This window comes from Aplysia californica, unplaced genomic scaffold, assembly GCF_000002075.1.
Source record: "Aplysia californica isolate F4 #8 unplaced genomic scaffold, AplCal3.0 scaffold00739, whole genome shotgun sequence".
In the NCBI taxonomy this organism is placed as follows: domain Eukaryota; kingdom Metazoa; phylum Mollusca; class Gastropoda; order Aplysiida; family Aplysiidae; genus Aplysia; species Aplysia californica.
Genome location: NW_004798009.1, coordinates 345,534 through 363,511, shown reverse-complemented (window position 1 = coordinate 363,511; position 17,978 = coordinate 345,534). Strand labels below are relative to the sequence as shown.

At 37.8% G+C, this 17,978-nt stretch overlaps 1 protein-coding gene across 2 annotated transcripts in view; it reads left to right on the top strand.

Annotated features, from left to right (window-relative positions):
• LOC101845429 (tumor protein p53-inducible protein 11-like) overlaps positions 1–17,322 on the top strand; it is a 40,058-nt gene extending 22,736 nt beyond the window's left edge. For both annotated transcript variants that reach the window (XM_035972555.1, XM_005108974.3), the window contains 3 exons: positions 13,835–13,942; positions 15,723–15,822; positions 16,267–17,322. In XM_035972555.1, the coding sequence (XP_035828448.1) occupies positions 13,835–13,942; positions 15,723–15,822; positions 16,267–16,424 (366 nt within the window). In that variant the 3' untranslated portion in view covers positions 16,425–17,322. The remainder of the gene's footprint in view (positions 1–13,834; positions 13,943–15,722; positions 15,823–16,266) is intronic.
• Positions 17,323–17,978: the final 656 nt, after the last annotated feature.

Below are 17,978 nucleotides of genomic sequence, written 5' to 3'. Positions count from 1 at the left end.
CACAGACACACATAGACACGCACATACACCCACACATATACACACACATCAACAGACATACACAGACACACACATACACACACACCCCACGAACACACCCACTCGTACACTAACACACACACACACACCCACACACACACACACACAAACACAAACACACACACACTCACACACACACACACACACACACACACACACACAAATACAAACACATACACGCAGACAAACACACACATTCACATACACAGCCACATGTATAAATCAATCACCTATACTTCCCATTTTCTCTCTTGCATAAATTGTAAACGTCATTTTTTTCTCAACAAAGACAAATTAGAACACAGAATACATTTTAAAAAGCCGGTTGAAGAATGGTATTCTGTGAAAATCTGTTTTAATTTAGTACTCGTTTATATTTACACCGTAAAAGACAGCCATTTTTGCTGATTAATTGTCAAGCATTCAGCTTTTTACTTTCTTATTTAGAATGTCAGGACACATGGCACGTTTTGTTAATTATTGATGCAGAAAAAAACAGTTGTTTACAGATTCTCGTATGCACCTACAATAAAAGAAAACTAAAAATGTTGTACCGTTTTCTGTCTGGGTTTTTTTCTTCGCGAATTCTTCATTTTACTACAACCCTCGGTCTGTCTTTTTAAATAGCTTTTTGGTTAATCCGTATTTCCATAATACACCTGCCCATATTTAAAAGAACTTTGAGACACACCTACACATCACGATTACGTAATCATTCGCACTTTAAAAACGGCTTCCTAAACAGTTATTTGTATTTGGAACCGGGATAATGAGTGGTCGGAAAACAGTTGGGGGAAAGAGGGAGAGAAAGAGAGAACGACAAAGACAGATAATGAGAGGGAGAGAGAACGTAAGAAGAGAGAACGAGAATCGAGAGAGAAGAAAAAGACTGATAGAGAGAGGAGGGGGGGGGGTGGGGGAAGAGAAAGAGAGATAGAGGGAGAGAGAGAGAGAGAGAGAGAGAGAGAGAGAGAGAGAGAGAGAGAGAGAGAGAGAGTTGAGAAAGAGAGCGGAGAGAACACAGATTGAATTTTCTCTCGATATCGCATATTCCCTAACTCCCACGTCTTTCAGGGAAGATGGTGATGAAGTGGAGTGGCCCGATATTAAAAAAGAACATAAAATCAATTCAAATTCAGATTCATGCTGTGCATATAATGTTAAACAGTGATTGATATGAGAGACACCTGTTTGGCTTTATGGCAGAGGAGGAGGAGGAGGAGGAGGAAGAGAGAGAGGGAGAGAGAGACGGAGAGAGAGAGAGAGAGAGAGAGAGAGAGAGAGAGAGAGAGAGAGAGAGAGGGAGAGAGAGAGAGAGAGAGTGAGAGTTTCTAAAGTGTTGTCTTGAATAATTATGCATATTGTAAAAAAACAAAAAGGTAGGTGTCATTTTATTTTAACAAGTTTAATTCCACTATCGGTCTCGAGGAAAGAAAGAAAGAGAGAGGGGGGAAGTGGACTGAAAAGAGAAAGAGGGCGAGGAGAACAGAAGGGAGACAAGGGTTTACCATGAAGATAAGGAGAAGTTTATCGACGTCGGGGACATTAAAGGAGTAAGTCAAGTGTGTGGCGGAGATTATGGAACTGATGGGAAAACCTGATGAGCTAGACTACCTGTCTTTCAATCAGGATTTTCTTGGACAGAACTTGAATGACCTAGGTAAAAGTGTGCATCAATCAGTGGTGGGTTACCTTGTAAGTAAGTGTAAGGTTTAGTTCAGGGTATTACATGTTACAACTGCAGAAGAACACATTAAAATCCACAGAATGCTAGGGTAGGGGTAAAATGCTAGAATTATTAAAGTATTTGAAACAACCAGCTCTTGGAATTTTCTACAGTGAAATGTTAGGGTAAATATATAGTGAGATATTATTGGCCAGATTCTTTTTTCTTGTTTTGTGCACAAGTGCCCTTCATTTCAAAAACACAAAGATTCTATAAATTTACGCAAGGTAAACTGGAGTTCACAGCTGAAAGAGAGAGAGAGAGAGAGAGAGAGAGAGAGAGAGAGAGAGAGAGAGAGAGAGGAGGGTTGACTGTTTATTGACCACAACAACATACGGCTAACGTCTTACCCACACTGTTATCATTGCTTGAGTTTTCAAGATTTAGATTTCGTTAAAGTTGCGAGAAGAGAAGGAGGATGGCTCATGTGTGCATGCTATTAGGGCACTCATCTATAACCAGTTTCGACACTGGGAATCCAAAAGAGATTTCAAAGAGGCTGGTTCCAAAATGTATTCCATCTATAAGCAGCACCTCCTGGATAATGTATCCTGTTTGTATTGGCCTGCCACTTGAAATTGCGATTTCCCGATTCTCAAAGAACTCTGCCAATTCAAGCGTTGTTTGCGACGTACATAAATTACACTGGGTGATTCAAAAAATGTTTTAAGAAAGAAAAGACAATAGAGCGCGAAAAAAACAACAGATAATTATACAGCAGCCTATGGTGAGACAAAATATCTTTGCTTGATTTATGTTATCAAAATATTATTGTTCGACGGATCCTTTGTTTGCCCTGGGTCTAGGTTTAACATACTGATTGTCAAACTCTTAAATATTACGTAATAACATTCTACTTTTGAGTTTAGACAGCAAAGAAAGACTTTTTATGACAAACTTACTAAATACAAAAATAGTTTAATTAATAATAGACGTAATACACTTTTTTCGACTTAAAAAATTATTTTAAAAATTTTTTATTTTTTTGGGGGGGGGGTAGTAGTTTTCTGATAGGTGCGTTCCTGCATTGGTCTACCGCTGCATGAATTATAGTGGAAAGTAGATTGAAAAGTCATGTTAAAAACCGCATGGCAAGTTTACTGGCTATTCCATCTCTGCAATTTTTGTTAGCTGTTTATTTTTCGACTGTAGAAGTCCCCAGCAGTAAGCACAGGAGAAGATGCACTAGATCTATAACTTTGCTGGGCAAAGCGGGGTCCTTTTAGTTTGTTTGTTCTTGTAGTAATTGGGAGGGATTTGATTGGATCGAATCACCATTCCTGGGTCTACGGGAGGAAGTTGCTTGTGTTCACACTACTTTTACGGATAAGATAATGGTCTCATTTCGTAAGACTTTTACACATACAATACTAATGCTTCAATATTTTTGGACCAATTGGGTTCAAATTTTGCTTGATGTCTTTCCTACCATATTGCATTATTTGATCAGTATCACATAAGAATAGTTTTCGTAGTTTGTCTTTATTGTTTGCTTATTTCTTTATTTGGATATTTTGCTAATATTCCCCCACCCCAAAGATTCAAGTCCTTTTCCTATACAGCACACAAAATAAGCCACCAGAGCAAAACTAACTGAAATATAGAGATTTCTCGCAACAAATGTTTTACATTTTAGATCTTACCAAATAACGTAGAAACTGGCTGAAAAATTGAATGAGCCTTAAGGTTTTGTCAGTATTCTCAATGTTGAGGTAACCGTTACATATTTGTCGATGAATGATGATTTCATCCCATTCAAATTTCTAACAGCAAAAAAATAATGACAACATACAACATACATATTGAGAAATAGATTGAAACTTTAATAGCGCCTTCCTTTACGTTGATGTTCCCTTTTCAAAACCCCTGTTACACGCAAGTTACCGGGTTTGTTTTTGTTGTATTGCTGGCCCCTCTCACCAGCAGCAAACAAGTAAAATACGCTCCCTTCCCTTGTCCATTATAATATTCTGTTTATTCGCTTGCCAACTAGAATGTTGTTATATCATTAATTATGATCACCCTTAATGGGCAGGATTATAGCAACCCGCCTACCAACTGGTCTTAACAGATTTCTACGGGGACGTAACGAATTTTAAATCAATATTAATAATTGTCTTTGAAATATGAGAATCCTGAGAATAAGCAGATTTAGAAATGATGGCGTCAGAAAGAAAAGCCAATTGCAATCTTGTTTTAGCTTTCCTTCGAAGACATATATAACCCCATGGGAATTTACTGTAACTTAAGACTGCAGGTGCCGCAGTTTGTCTGGAAAATTAAATGTTTTTAAAATTCATTAGAATTACAGCTCTACTTTTGACAACCAAACAGTTTTGCAAGATGCAAAGAAAATAATCCGAGTCGGCATGCTGCCGTTGTGCGATCGTGTTGTCACCATGACCAGTATTTCTATACTCTTTGACAGGTCTGACAAAGTGGGAATCCCTCAATGACGCCAAGCAAGACGGTTGTTACCATAAATATCGGCTAATGACGTTTAGTTGTCGTTCTCTTGCAATCTGTTTTTCTTTTTAGCTCTTGAAAATATTGATGTCATTAAGGACACTTGGTACAGCTGAAGTGAAAATTTTTGTTTGGGCTCTAACTTAAGTATACTGGGCTTCCCAATAACCAATATGTGTCAAGAAACAGAAACACATCAGTGTGAGTTGTGATCGCGCCAACAGGCAGCCTTCTTGATCTCATACTATTATGTGGTGTTTTTGACTCTTTTAATTTCTGGATATTTTCAAAAATTATACCATCATATGCGTTAAGATTTTGTGAATTATTTGATATAAAATTTTCTTGAAAGAATGAAAACTACCAGAGGTATTTCTACTTTTCTGTGTTGGTGGACAAGTGGAGTCAGTGTTGGATTACTTGTTTTACTCATTTTTAGGTCGTCTCTTTGTTAAAATGTCAAACGAATTTGTTTTGACAAGGGGACACTTTTTTTTCAAATGGACTCCCAGCCTGTGGTGAGGGTGGCTCTAACACAGACAGTGTATTTACTGAAGAGGACAATAAAACTACATACTCTCCAGACACTCTGTTGTCATTTCGATCTCTGGACCATGTTTTCATACCTCGAAGTGTTATGAGGAGACTTTAAAAAAACAACTTAAATCGTATACCAAAAACTAAAAGGTCAAAAAGGGGAGGTAAAAGGAAAATAGAAGTTAAAATATCCCAGAGAAAAGTGAGTTCTTGTTCTAATTGCAAGAGCAGAGAAGTGTGTCACACCAACCTATACAGAATTAATGCAGACAATATTTCCCAGGAACACAGCCAACACATACGGATGGCTTACATTATATGAATGTTCAATCGTGTAAAAACAAAACTGAAAATATTTTCAACATCTTTTTTCTCACCGAAACTTGGTTAACACCATGTGGTGATGAGCTAACACTCGCTAATTTAGTACCTCAAACCTACATCGTTAAATCTTTTCCACGCCAAGGTCGAAGAGGGGGAGGCATTGCTGCCATATACAGATGTGACTAAGACCAAGCCTGAAAAACATTCTGTGTCTACAAGGAACATCAAAGAAAATGACATCAATAAGTTTAAAATGGATTTGTTGAAACTTTTAAGTAACTTTAAAACAGTCTGTGTTGATTTGTATAATTCCTCTGTTAGGGCAGTTCTTGACAAGCACACACCATAATGTGTAACTCGTCGTCTGTCGACTAGACCGTATGCACCATGGTTCGGGGTTGAGGTGAAAGCGGCCAAAATCGAATGCAGGACGGCAGAGAGACAATGGCTTAAAACAGGGCTCACCATCCACAAGCACATTTTTAGATTAAAGAAGCAAGAGCTGAAATTTGTAGCTAAATGTGCTAAAAAAAATACTATGTTTCTAAATTGGAAAATTCAAAACCATGTAAACAATATTCACAATTTGTGATGAACTATTAGGAAGGGCCAAAGAGACACGTCTCCCAAATTCTTTTAGCGATCAAGAACTACCTGAAAAGTTTGCTGATTATTTTACAGATAAAGTCCAGAAACTAAGAAACGACCTTGATGGCTATGAAACATGTGATTTTGATGTATATGATGGGGTGATAAGTTTAAACCTGTTTCTGAAGAATACATTAAATCTGTAATTCTAAAATCCCCCAGCAAATATTGTGATCTCGACCCTGTCCCTAGTTCTCTGGTGTCTTCCTGCATTGACGAACTGATCCCATTTATTACTAAAATCATAAATGATTCTCTAGTGTACGGATCAGTACCAGATTCTTTTAAAATCGCTCTTGTAAAACCTTTGCTAAAGAAACAAAACTTAGATCAGAATGTCTTAAAGAACTATACACCTGTTTCAAATCTAACTTTTTGTCTAAAATCCTTGAAAATGTTGTCCTCGAGCAGCTTCGTCAACACTTACAATAGAAAAATCTGTTAGAGCCATTCCAGTCTGCCTATTGAGCTAACCACAGCACAGAAACAGCACTTCTTAAAGTCATGAATGACATGCTTACTGGCTGTGATTCAGGAAAAGTTGATTTGCTGAGCCTTTTAGATCTATCAACAGCTTTTGATACAATTGACCATCCTATTTTATTGAAGCGATTGGAAATGTCTTTTGAATTATCCGGGACTGCCCTTAGCTGGTTTTCTTCTTACCTGTCAAATCGTTACCAATCTATTTTTATTAAAGGGCTTAAGTCATCAGATCATGCTCTTAAGTATGGGATCCCCCAGGGCTCAGTTCTCGGTCCAGTTTTGTTCACCATTTATACTCAACAACTTGTAAAGGAAATAGTTAAGTATGACTTAAAATACCATTTTTATGTTGATGATACCCAAATTTATAGTTCAACATTGTTTACCAACTTAGATGAACTTATCCTTCGTGCTGAAAATTGTATTGCCTTAGTGAAAAACTGGATGAACAAAAATTAATTGATGTTGAATTATAATAAAACTGAAGTTATTCTGGGAGGCAATGCAAAGTCTGTTAAAGAGATTGACCACGATCACATTACAATTGATGATGCAAAAATTGTATTTTCAAGAAAAGTTAAGAATCTTGGAAAATCTATTTTGATTCCAGTTTGTCAATGTCGGCTGAGGTAAATCATCTGATCAGCTGCATGTATTTAGAAATTAGACTGTACATTCCAACTCGCAGTTTAAGGTCATCAGCTAACAAAAAGAAAATTATTTTACGATCTATGAAACTTAAAACAATGGTTGAAAGGGCATTTGAATACCAAGGCCCCAAGGTCTGGAATTTGAGAAAGATCAACTCTTTTGATTCGTTAAAATATCAGCTAAAGTCGTTTCTGCTTTTAAATTAATAAGATGAATATTTGGAATACTTTTCTTTAGTCAGAACACAACGTTTTATGTTATTGTTGTATGTTGTACTGTATTGTAAAACGCTCAGAGCCTGTGTACTTTATTCGGGGTTGAACGCTATATAAATGTCAAGTATTATTATGATGATGATGATGATGCTGATGATGATGATGATGCTGATGATGATGATGATGATGATGATGATGATGATGATGATGATGATGATGATGATTATTATTATATGATTTCACTGTCAATTTTTTTAATTCTGTAGAATCAAAGTGTTCGACAGACCAAAATTCTCGCAAATTCTGAGCAGGAATCTGAAAAAGATTGAATTGGCACAGCTTTGATATTTTAACACAGTGTTTCTGTATACACAAGCTACACCGTACTAAAGATTTCTTTCCTAAGTCTCATATTTTTCTTGCATCTGCCCTTTTAGTGTCATATACGATATACGGACAAAAAATTGATCACAAATCAGAGTAATACTTTCAATCTTTTTTACACTGACAGAAACCTTATTACAATATCACAATAATCTTTTAGTACGCTGCAAACATATTATCTAGAAGCAGTCATGCAAAGAGGGATTGAGCTGTGACTTGTGCTTTCAGAAATATCTCTGCACAGGTGACCCACCCCGTAAGAAAATCATAGTTTTGAGAAAAATTGAAAAAAACAACAACCGAATTCACACTGGTCTATTTCAATAAAAAGTTCACAAACATGGCGTAATAATATGTGAGCACTTTATAGATGTTTTAGACACTTGAAGATATTTCCAATCTATAAGGCATATGTTGCTCTACTTAAATAGTCCAAAATCGAAAAATCAGTTTGGATAACAAAATCTATTTTTTCTGGCTGTCAGCAACTGACTGCCGTGGTGTATCTAAAGATGGAACATTACGAGTATAACTAAAAATACACACGTCCGTGAGCCGTGCTTTTAATTATATTTAGATCGGTTTTCGTAAGTCTTAGTGTTTCACGGCACTTGCAACACAGTAAGGTCGTATAAGTGCCGAAGAATAGATGTGTTGCAAGAAAGTAACATACACAAACTAGAAGGAGGAGAGATTAGGATGATCAATATTTGAAATAGGAAAGACGGAGCAAACCACACCAAACACCCGCCAACCACCCACCTGTAGAATTGTGTAAGTGTTTGTATATGTTTATGTATTTATGTATGTATGTGTGTGCATTCCGTGATTGTTTGTGAAAGGGGGGGGGTGTTGTGTGTGGTTGTGTGTGTCTAATTTTACATGTGTAATTGTATTTGTGGATCTGTTTTTCTATGCGTGTGCTTTTCTGTGTGAGTGTATAAATATTGTGCACACGAGTGAATGGTGTTCGCTCTTCATGTCTTTTGGGGTTGAAGGTATTGGCCCATACAACTCAGCGTGTGGGAAAATGAGACCAGGCCGTGGAGGAAGGAATAAGGACTGGGATTTGAGTGCTTAGTTTTGGAATCATTAAGGTCTGTGTCAAATAATGTTTGTGCAAAGCACATTACAATATTGTTAGTCTTTCAAGCGTGTCTATCATTTAAAAGTTTCCCTTTCTTTTTAGAGAGTTTTTAAAAAATTCTTTTAATGACTACTTTTTCCGTTGTTTGTTAAAACGCATGAACAAATTTTCATAATGCGCCCCTGTGTAGCCTAAGGGCAAAATGGGGGGGGTGCTTTAATTGAGGAATAGCTTTTCTATCCGTTAGCTGTTCTTGGTTGCATGTTATTAATAATAGGGTAATTTTCATTTTAAAAATGGCAGTCATATCTGACCCATTTTAGACACTAATATTGGCTGGGCTTGCTTTACAAATTTTAATCTTGATAGTGTTAATCATTTATGTGCTTCGAATACGACATTTAACCACTCAACCTCACCCCACCCCATGTCAGAAGGGACCATTTTCTCTGCAACAACTCAACACTAGCTGTTAGTTTGGAGAGATGTAAAAGAAAGCAAAAGTATTCTGTAAAGGCAATGCAAAAACTATGAGGAATTGTAAATATTTTTTAAAAGTCATTATTAATGATTTTCAGCTTTCAAAATCTGGGTATTTGGTTTAAAGATCAGTCTGCTAGTTAATGCACGCCCAAGACGTGAGGGAGATTCCCATTTCAGAAGTTAATTTCATGGAGTACGTCCATCGTTCTGCTTGGATGCTGCATCACGCTCAGCTCGGGTTAACCCTTACAACCCGGGTCGAAGCAGCTCACAAGTAAAGTAATCTATATTTCGGAAGGAACTTTAACGTTAACAGTCAATCCATTAACCTACAAAATCCCGACCTTGTCTTTCGAACTTCCAGGAGGCGACCTTTCTCCTTCAACGATATAACAGTATTTGTAATTCTGAGTTCTTTTTCCAATTTAATTTGGGGCCCAAGAAAAACGCTGCGCGGGAACTGATAGAACAGCTCACAACTGACATACGAGCTGCTATTTCTGTGCGAGGGAAACCTTTTTGGAAATCTTTCCGGAATTGATTTCTACCGTCCCCAACCCCTATTTCTGACCCTCGATAACCCTCAAGTATCTTCTTTCCTCGTTTTTTCTTCGACACTCTGACGCTTTGTTTTCCTTTAAAGCACTGTGTTCTCTTCTCTTATCTCTCTCTCTCTCTCTCTCTCTCTCTTTCTCTCTCTCTCTCTCTCTCTCTCTCTCTCTCTCTCTCTCTCGCTCTCTCTCTCTCTCTCTCTCTCAACTAAAGGAAATATTCTTGAATTTTTATACTGTTGTGCCCTATGAGGTTATTGTTATTGGTGTTGTAGTGTGTATGTGGGTGGGCTCTCTCTCTGTCTCTCTCGCGAAATATGTGAGCACACACACACACACACACACACACACACACACACACACACACACACATACACACATATACACATATTATGCACAAACACAGACAAACACATACACGCACACACAAATACACACTCAAACAAATACACACACACACACACACACACAAAATCACTCGCACACACACACACACACACACACACACACTCACGCACACACACACACACACACATACACACACATACTCACGCACACATGGGCCCATACATCGTCAAAATCGATTTAAAGCCAGATGGGGTTTTTTCATAAGTTGTAAAAGTGATCAAATGCCATGTACTTTCACTTGTACATCAAAGGTAAATAATTCTTAAAAATCATGATTCTGCTAAAGAGCTTAGTTTGATTCCGTGTGTAAGTGGTAAAATAAAAAGATTCATTTAATGAGTGTCAAGGGACAATATCAGTAAAGAACATGCTCCACCATTTGACACAGTGTGGTATTTTGTATTTCTACACTCTACTTTTAACTTACAATTTTAATTGCTATCGACCTTACGTCGTGAATTTTAATGCTTATGAACATAGTTGTTAACGTTCCAATGACGCGTACTAAAGTATGTTGATTTCTAGTTTGTCTTGGGCGTGCAACTTAAAGTGAACTACGAAATATTGGATCTGACTATTTTGATTCTAACAAAATGTGTAATAACGTCCATAACTTCTTGGATCAGTACTGGTATATAACCATTTTATCCTTAATATCTTAGCTCATTTATCTCAAATAACCATGAGTTTCTCTTTTATCTCTGGGACCTTCTCTTTATAGTGCCTACATGTTCAATGTGGCCCACATGGTTTGTTCTGATTTCTCCATACACGAGGCACTTGAATAAGTTTTCCATTAGTATTATACCCATGCTGTATCTGTGGTTACTCTGTGAAAGCCATGTTCAAACTGCAATCAAGACTTACCAAAAGGCAGGAGCTGTTTGCTAGGGTAAGGTAAGGCAAATGTACTGCGCCGAGCAATTTACGCAAAAGAAAAAGGCAGTGCATTGCCCTAAACAGCTGATATTTCACCACGACAGATAATAATTTATTTTTTAAATTGTATTTATATATTTATTTATTTAATTGTTTATTTAGTTGTTTATTTGTTTATTTGTTTATTTTTTTATATATCTGTTTATTTTAATTTCACCTATGGATATGACGATTTATTTCACTGGAGTTGCAGTGTTAAACAACTAACTCCAAGTATGGAATATAATTCTTTTTTATACTTGAAAGATATGATGCAAGTTATCTGTTCGTGGTTACATTTTTCTGCGTAGCACATAGGTGTGAGGATGTGTTTGAGAGTCCTCAAATCAGTGTGTGTTTGTGTACATCCGTTCTCGTTTTTCTATTTCAATCTGTCCTTCGCCCTTCGATTCACGTTCTCTCAGTAGTTCTACCTTTCCTATTTCCCCGTCTCTATTTGTGTTCGTGCCTGACCTTTTACTTTCTCATTTCTATTGTCCATCAGCTTCCGTATAACACTCTCCCCCCGAACCAGCCTATTTATGTGTCTGCCTGCCTGCCTGGTCCCTTACCTGCTCTCCCTCCTTCTCTCTCTCTCTCTCTCTCTCTCTCTCTCTCTCTCTCTCTCTCTCTCTCTTTCTATCTTTGTTTCTCTCTCTTACTCTCTCTCTCTTGTTTCTCTCCGTCTCCCCTTCTCTTTCTTTCTCTCTTCCTCTCTTTCTATCGATCTCTCTCTCCATCTCCCCTTCTCTCCCCTTCTCTCTCTCTCTCTCTCTCTCTCTCTCTCTCTCTCCCTCTCTCTCTTTCTCTCTCTCAGCAGACCAACAAACAAACACTATGTTCCTTCTGGCACTTCCTGTATCTGTTTATGATCCCACCCTCCTCTCCCCCGTCTATCACAAGCCCCATTGACCTTAATTCGACGTAATCGAATCCGGGGGAAATTACACTATGTTTACCTTCCATTTTGCAACAGAAAGGTCGTTTAGTGGAGGACTTGGTACCACTTTCTTCTGGTTAAAGCAAAAACAGTCTGGTCTCCAAAAGTATTTAAAAATAAGAGTGCTCTCGGAAGAGCCCACTCCCCACCCCACCCCCTCCTTTTTAAGGTTTGTTGTTGTTGTTGTTGTTGTTATGTAAAATTGGTTTTGCTCTTCCGGGATGTGGTAGGAAACCCTCAGACGACACCCACATACCCCGTCCCTCACGCCCAGAGAACCACATAATATAACATCATTCCACTAGATACTCAATTTATTGCGTTATTGTTATTTCTTAATTGTTTTGTTTTAGTTTGTAAATCTGTATTCTTGTTCTCGTAAGTGCTCTTATAATCTCCTTTTTACTCTGTCGATATTATTCTGGATTGTGGTGTGGATGACCACAATTTCAATCATCACTAGAGCTTTTTTGAGCGTTCGTGGTTTGGGGGATTCCTTAGCTGTCCTGTCATTTGCATCTGCAAGTTCACTAGTAAAGATTGCAAAGCTGAAAGACAGAAATTGAACGAATGGCCGTGCAAGAGATAATGGGATGCTATGTTATGACTCTCTGTTGATTCGTTCTACTGTTGCACTTCAATGAGTCTGTAGATTTTTTAAAAATGGTATTTTATCTGTGACATCCATTCTTCTACTATAATATTATAACAAAGTTAAAATCAAACGTATGACCTCTTAAGTAAGTTAACTGTGTTAAATGGGTTCCTTTACCACACCGTGTTCTTTACTGTATTAAGTACTTTTCCTTTTTTTTAAAAAGTAAATTGGTGCGGATTTCAATTTCTTTGCATCACCTCAACTTTTTATCACTATGCGTTTTGTTCTTTCTCTGGGTCTTGAGTGTAAAGTCTTGCAACCATGGGCTGGGGCCTTTTCTTCTTATTTAAGCTGCGATTTTCCTTAGTAAGTAATGGGCTGGAAGTTTACATCGTATTATATTGGGCAAATGGTGCATTTGGCCTTGATCTGATCCCCGAAACGAGGGGTATATTTCGTTTTATTTTATTTGTGTTTGTTCGTTTGTTTGTTTGTTCATTTATTTGTTTGTTTTTTAGGGTGGGGGGGGGGGGAGTTCAGGCCTTTCCACCCGCTTACCTCTGTTGTTTCGGAGACAGACGTTGAATATGAAAGTCTCACCCCTTAAATAATCTTACAGCGTTGAGCCCTGGGTTAAATCCATACAGATACCAAATCATAAATATTAATAATGGTTGTCGGTTGAACAGATCACCTTGACCATACGCCTCTATGGAGGAGCGCTTCTCAGTAAGTGGCTTGAATGAGACTGCTCTGGTATTGCGTGGCAATGTACAGAAACGGTAAATTGCTCCACTCGTTCAATTGGCACTGTGAAGCGAACGCCCTGTTTCTAATCTTCAGCGTTTCGACGTTGAACTTGAGTTATTTAAGGAGTTCTTAAAGCTCTCTGTCCACTAAGCAAGGTCCTAAGGCAACATTTTTACAGTGCTGAAGAAGGCGTTAAACCAACACAACCATCAAGTTCTGATTACTCTCCATGAATAATGTAAATTCTTAATTAAATGTTTTACATTGTGTTGATGGGAGCGTAGTGTATTTGCAATTACAACAATTTAGATACCCTCCACATGATTGATCTGTTCGTTTTTCTTGTGTGAAATACATTTATAACAACACACATTTATTCGTGATTGTTGGGGGGTTTTTTGTTGGGTTTTTTTTAGGGGGGGGGGTTGTTGTTGTTGTTGTTGTTTCGTTCTAATAAATGACTTAGCTATTCGATTTTTTTCCCACGGAACTGACACAATCATTAATTTTCTTCCTTATTGTTATAATTGACCTAGCCATAGGATTTTTTTCCTACTTAACTTCCATACAACTGACCTGTCTCCCACCCCCCCCCCCCAAACTCTCTATGTTTCTGTCTACAGTTGAGCCAGATCCTCGGCCATAGTGACCAGCTGTACGTCAAACTTCCTGCCGGTCTCAGGGTATGGCAGGTCTTCGTCGCTCTAATGTTCACGGTCATCGGCCTTTGGGTGAGCCAATCTACTCTGTGTTAACTCAAACATGTCGTAGACGCGTTGTTGCGGAATGTTTCTTTTGAAATACGTTAACATTTTCTGCATTACACTCTAGGTTACTAGATATCACCAACCAAAGAAAACTCCGAAAAGAATGGAGTTGTATTTATGAGGATGTGCTGCACAGGCAAACAAATATTTATGACAAAGAGAAAAACAAGGGAAAAGGCCACTTACGAACCAAAGTATCTAGTCAGAAGACTCACCAACTTCTTAGAGTTTGATCGTGGGTGGTTGGCGGGTGCTCTGGTGCGGTTTGCTTCTTCTTTCCTATGAAACATCTATCGTTCTTATTTTCCCTTCTTCTTTTTTATGTTTGTTACTCTTTTGTAACACCTCTAATCTCATGGCGCTCATATGACCTTATGCAGTTGCGAGCGCCGTAAAATCTCTACTAAAACAAAGAGTTTGATCTCTGAGCTGGGTTGAGAACTGCAAAACCACAGGTCTTGCGGGTCAATTAACAGGTATTGGGGACTAATAGGAGGAATGAGAGGCCAAACGGATCGCCGTAGACAAAAATATGTAAACTGTCAATCCCGCTTAATTATGCAAAGCACTTTGTTTTCAGTTTTCTACCGTTTGTAGTTAACCACTGGAAGTCTGTATTTGTGTCTATCAAGACGGAAGGTCATTCTGGTTTAAACCCCCGTTAAAGCATTTGTGAACGTATACATATAATATATTATGACAAATTACGAAAAGACAATAGCATAAACGAAAGCGAGCAAATACAAATGTTCTTTGCCTTTAAAAAATTGCTAGACAGATGTATAGATAGCCAAATAGACAAATGAATAGATGAAATATTTGACAGATAGGCCCTATATCGATTGATCCTTAGACAGATAGAATGAGGCAAGTAATAATAATAATAATAATAATAATAATAATAATAATAATAATAATAATAATAATAATAATAAAGATAATTTCTGTTGCCCCCACTCCCTTGTAAACACAGCTCTAGGCGCTTTACATAAATACATTTACGAAAAATATTCACGCATGCGACACACACACACACACACACACACACACACACACACACACACACACACACAGTCACACACACACACACACACACACACACACACACACACACACACACACACACACACATACACACACACAAACACACACACTCATACACACACACGCGTAACACACCCGCACGCGTACACATCGTTACGAAATGAGCATACATAATAAAATGATATACACAATGCAATTCACAAAATACAATAATGGATACATAGTCATTTACATAATATAGTACTGAACATGAATCTACTGATATAAAAATGATGTCATTGGTGTGTCTTTAAAGATTTTTAAAAAAATTAAATTTACTCTCAGATGTTGTATGTCTCAAGGGTTGGGGAAGAGAGTCCCAAACTGATGGAGCAAGGAGGACAAACGATCTTTCAGCTAATGTAGATAGATAGATAGATAGATAGATAGATAGATAGATAGATAGATAGATAGATAGATAGATAGATAGATAGATAGATAGATAGATAGATAGAGAGATAGATAGATACCTTTTTACCTTACTGCTTGCTTACCTACTTACCGACCTACCTATCTACCAACTCATCTTGCAAACAAAAGATTCTCGAGTTTCCTCTGGATTTATTGATAAACTGATTACTGGATACAGTGCAGTATATTTATCTTTTGTTTTGTCTTATTTATCTGTTTACTGACCTCTCCTCTCCTGCCCACCCCACAGGCTCTTATCCTCCCATCTCATATATTCCATACGACCCTGGAGACCCCAGGAGTTGAACTGATCACCTTGCCCATACGTCTCTACGGAGGAGCGCTTCTCAGTAAGTGTGGCTTGAACGAAACTGAACTGATATTGCGTGGCAATGTACAGAAACGGTAAAAGCAGAGTAACACGAGATATCATTCATATGGGAATACTTATAAGTAAACTAGAGGCGGTTGTGCCTTTGAATATAAGAGTGTTCTATTTAGAATTTTCTACTTCTGGTCAAAATTAACTTATCACATCAGCATGGAACACAGGCCTATCTCATATCTTAGTCAAAAAAGGTTTAACTCCGAAGCAGTTTTTTAAACAGATTCCCTGGTAGTTTCTAGCGAAGTTTAGTTCATAGTTTACTGTTCCCAGAACGCAAACTTTCGTTTTGTCAATCCTACTCAAGTGGAGTAAACTCCGCTCTTATTCCCTTGCCCAGAGTTTAAGTCTAGCAAACGTTCACCTGTAAGGATTGTGTGTTATCAATTATATCTTCATATCATCCTAGGTTTGTCCATTGTGTACTGGATGACGCTAAGCTCACAAGATCGTGACATCATACGCATGAGTCTGCTCACCTGTGTGGTCTACTTCATCATCCAGCTTGTTGGTAAGAAAGTTTTACTTTGTCTATTCAGGTGCACAATAAGAGATACTTCCAGATAGTTGTGTTGATCGTCCCAAATCGCTCGGCAAAACTAAAGAATAGCTCCCCAATCTACCCCATCCATCCCCAGTCTTTCTATCTCAAACGGATTTACTGAATGTGATCTTAGAATCAACCCGAACTTTTCCGACTGTAATAATATAATGATGCAAAAACTTAATTATTACAAATAAAATCATCACTATGTTGTGATATTTAGTAGGAAAAGAAATCTACTGTGGGACTATCCTTTAGTTTTGTTACGATCGGCACTGCTAAATGTATAGTTATGATAGTGTAGAAGTGACGTGGTCAGTTGTTGTTTTTTTATGCCACGTTTAGATTCTTGTATTTTAGATTGTTTTAGAACGACTGTGTTTATAGAACGCACAAATGTTGCGCCGGATGGCTCTGTGAAAAAAAGTAGAGCCTAATGTTGCTGCACATTATATTACGAATAACATTGTAGTGACTTTTCTCAAGCAATAAGCTGTACTTTCAGCTTTCTCTTTTGTTTAAGATTGAAGGGAGAAAGTTGGTGACGGTTTGGATTGACTTTGTGCCAAACTGGTTCAAGATTGTCGGCTCTTTTTAATTATGTTTTCTGACATCTAATGGAGAAAGATAACCAAAATGCAACCGATTTTTCGACGTTATCATCATATCGATGTATTACTTAAGAACAATGTTAGGTTCCTAAGACGAGGATATGTTCTATTGAAGGCTCTTTTTCAATTGTGTACAGTGTCTTGTATTCTCTCCAATTGTTTGCTGTGTGCGGTACAGTCTGTTGTTGAGGCAGAAGGCGTCTCAAGTTCGTCTGTCGTCTTTTGTGAAACTGTTGTAGCGTACTGGTTGTTGTTCGTCTATTGAAGTGATCATTCTGAAAATCGTTTGTAACATTAAAACGTAATGTCTATTTACCTGTTTCCCCTATTCTTCGTGTATTTCACGTGCTGGCATTGTACATGTGGTAAATGTTTGGCGTTACTTTAGAAACAAAAAATTTCCTTAAAGTGACATGGAGGGGAAAAAGCAATGGCATTGTGTATTGTTTGTTACTTACTGTGTTATTTGTCTTTTCCCGTCAAAACGCAAAGGTTGATACCTGCGTAAACGGAAGACCCAGTTAAATAACTGCACTTCCATTTTTGGTGGACATTACTACACAGATAAGTGGCGGTTTACTCGATTAAAGCCATCGCTATCTTTGTGTATGGTAAAAGTCCTTATATTATTAAGTTGCATCCAATCAGGTGGACAGAAAAATCTCTTTCCAATTGTATTTCCTTAATTAAGGCGACACTTTATTGTGTAATCAGTATTGCAAGGAGGGGGGGGGAGTTCGGTAACAAGAAGTTTGACGCCCGTTGTTTTGATTTTTTCACTTGGACATGTATAGACGGCAGTAACCTACGTTCAAATACATAAAATGAAGGGCGCAAGAGAAAACCCAGATATGTCATTTTCGGGGGCATTTTGGGGAAAACCACGAATGAAATGCTTAACAGCCCACGTATTCCCATAGTGCAGCTTATTTTCCAAGTCTGTTATGGGGAGACCCATCAGGTTTT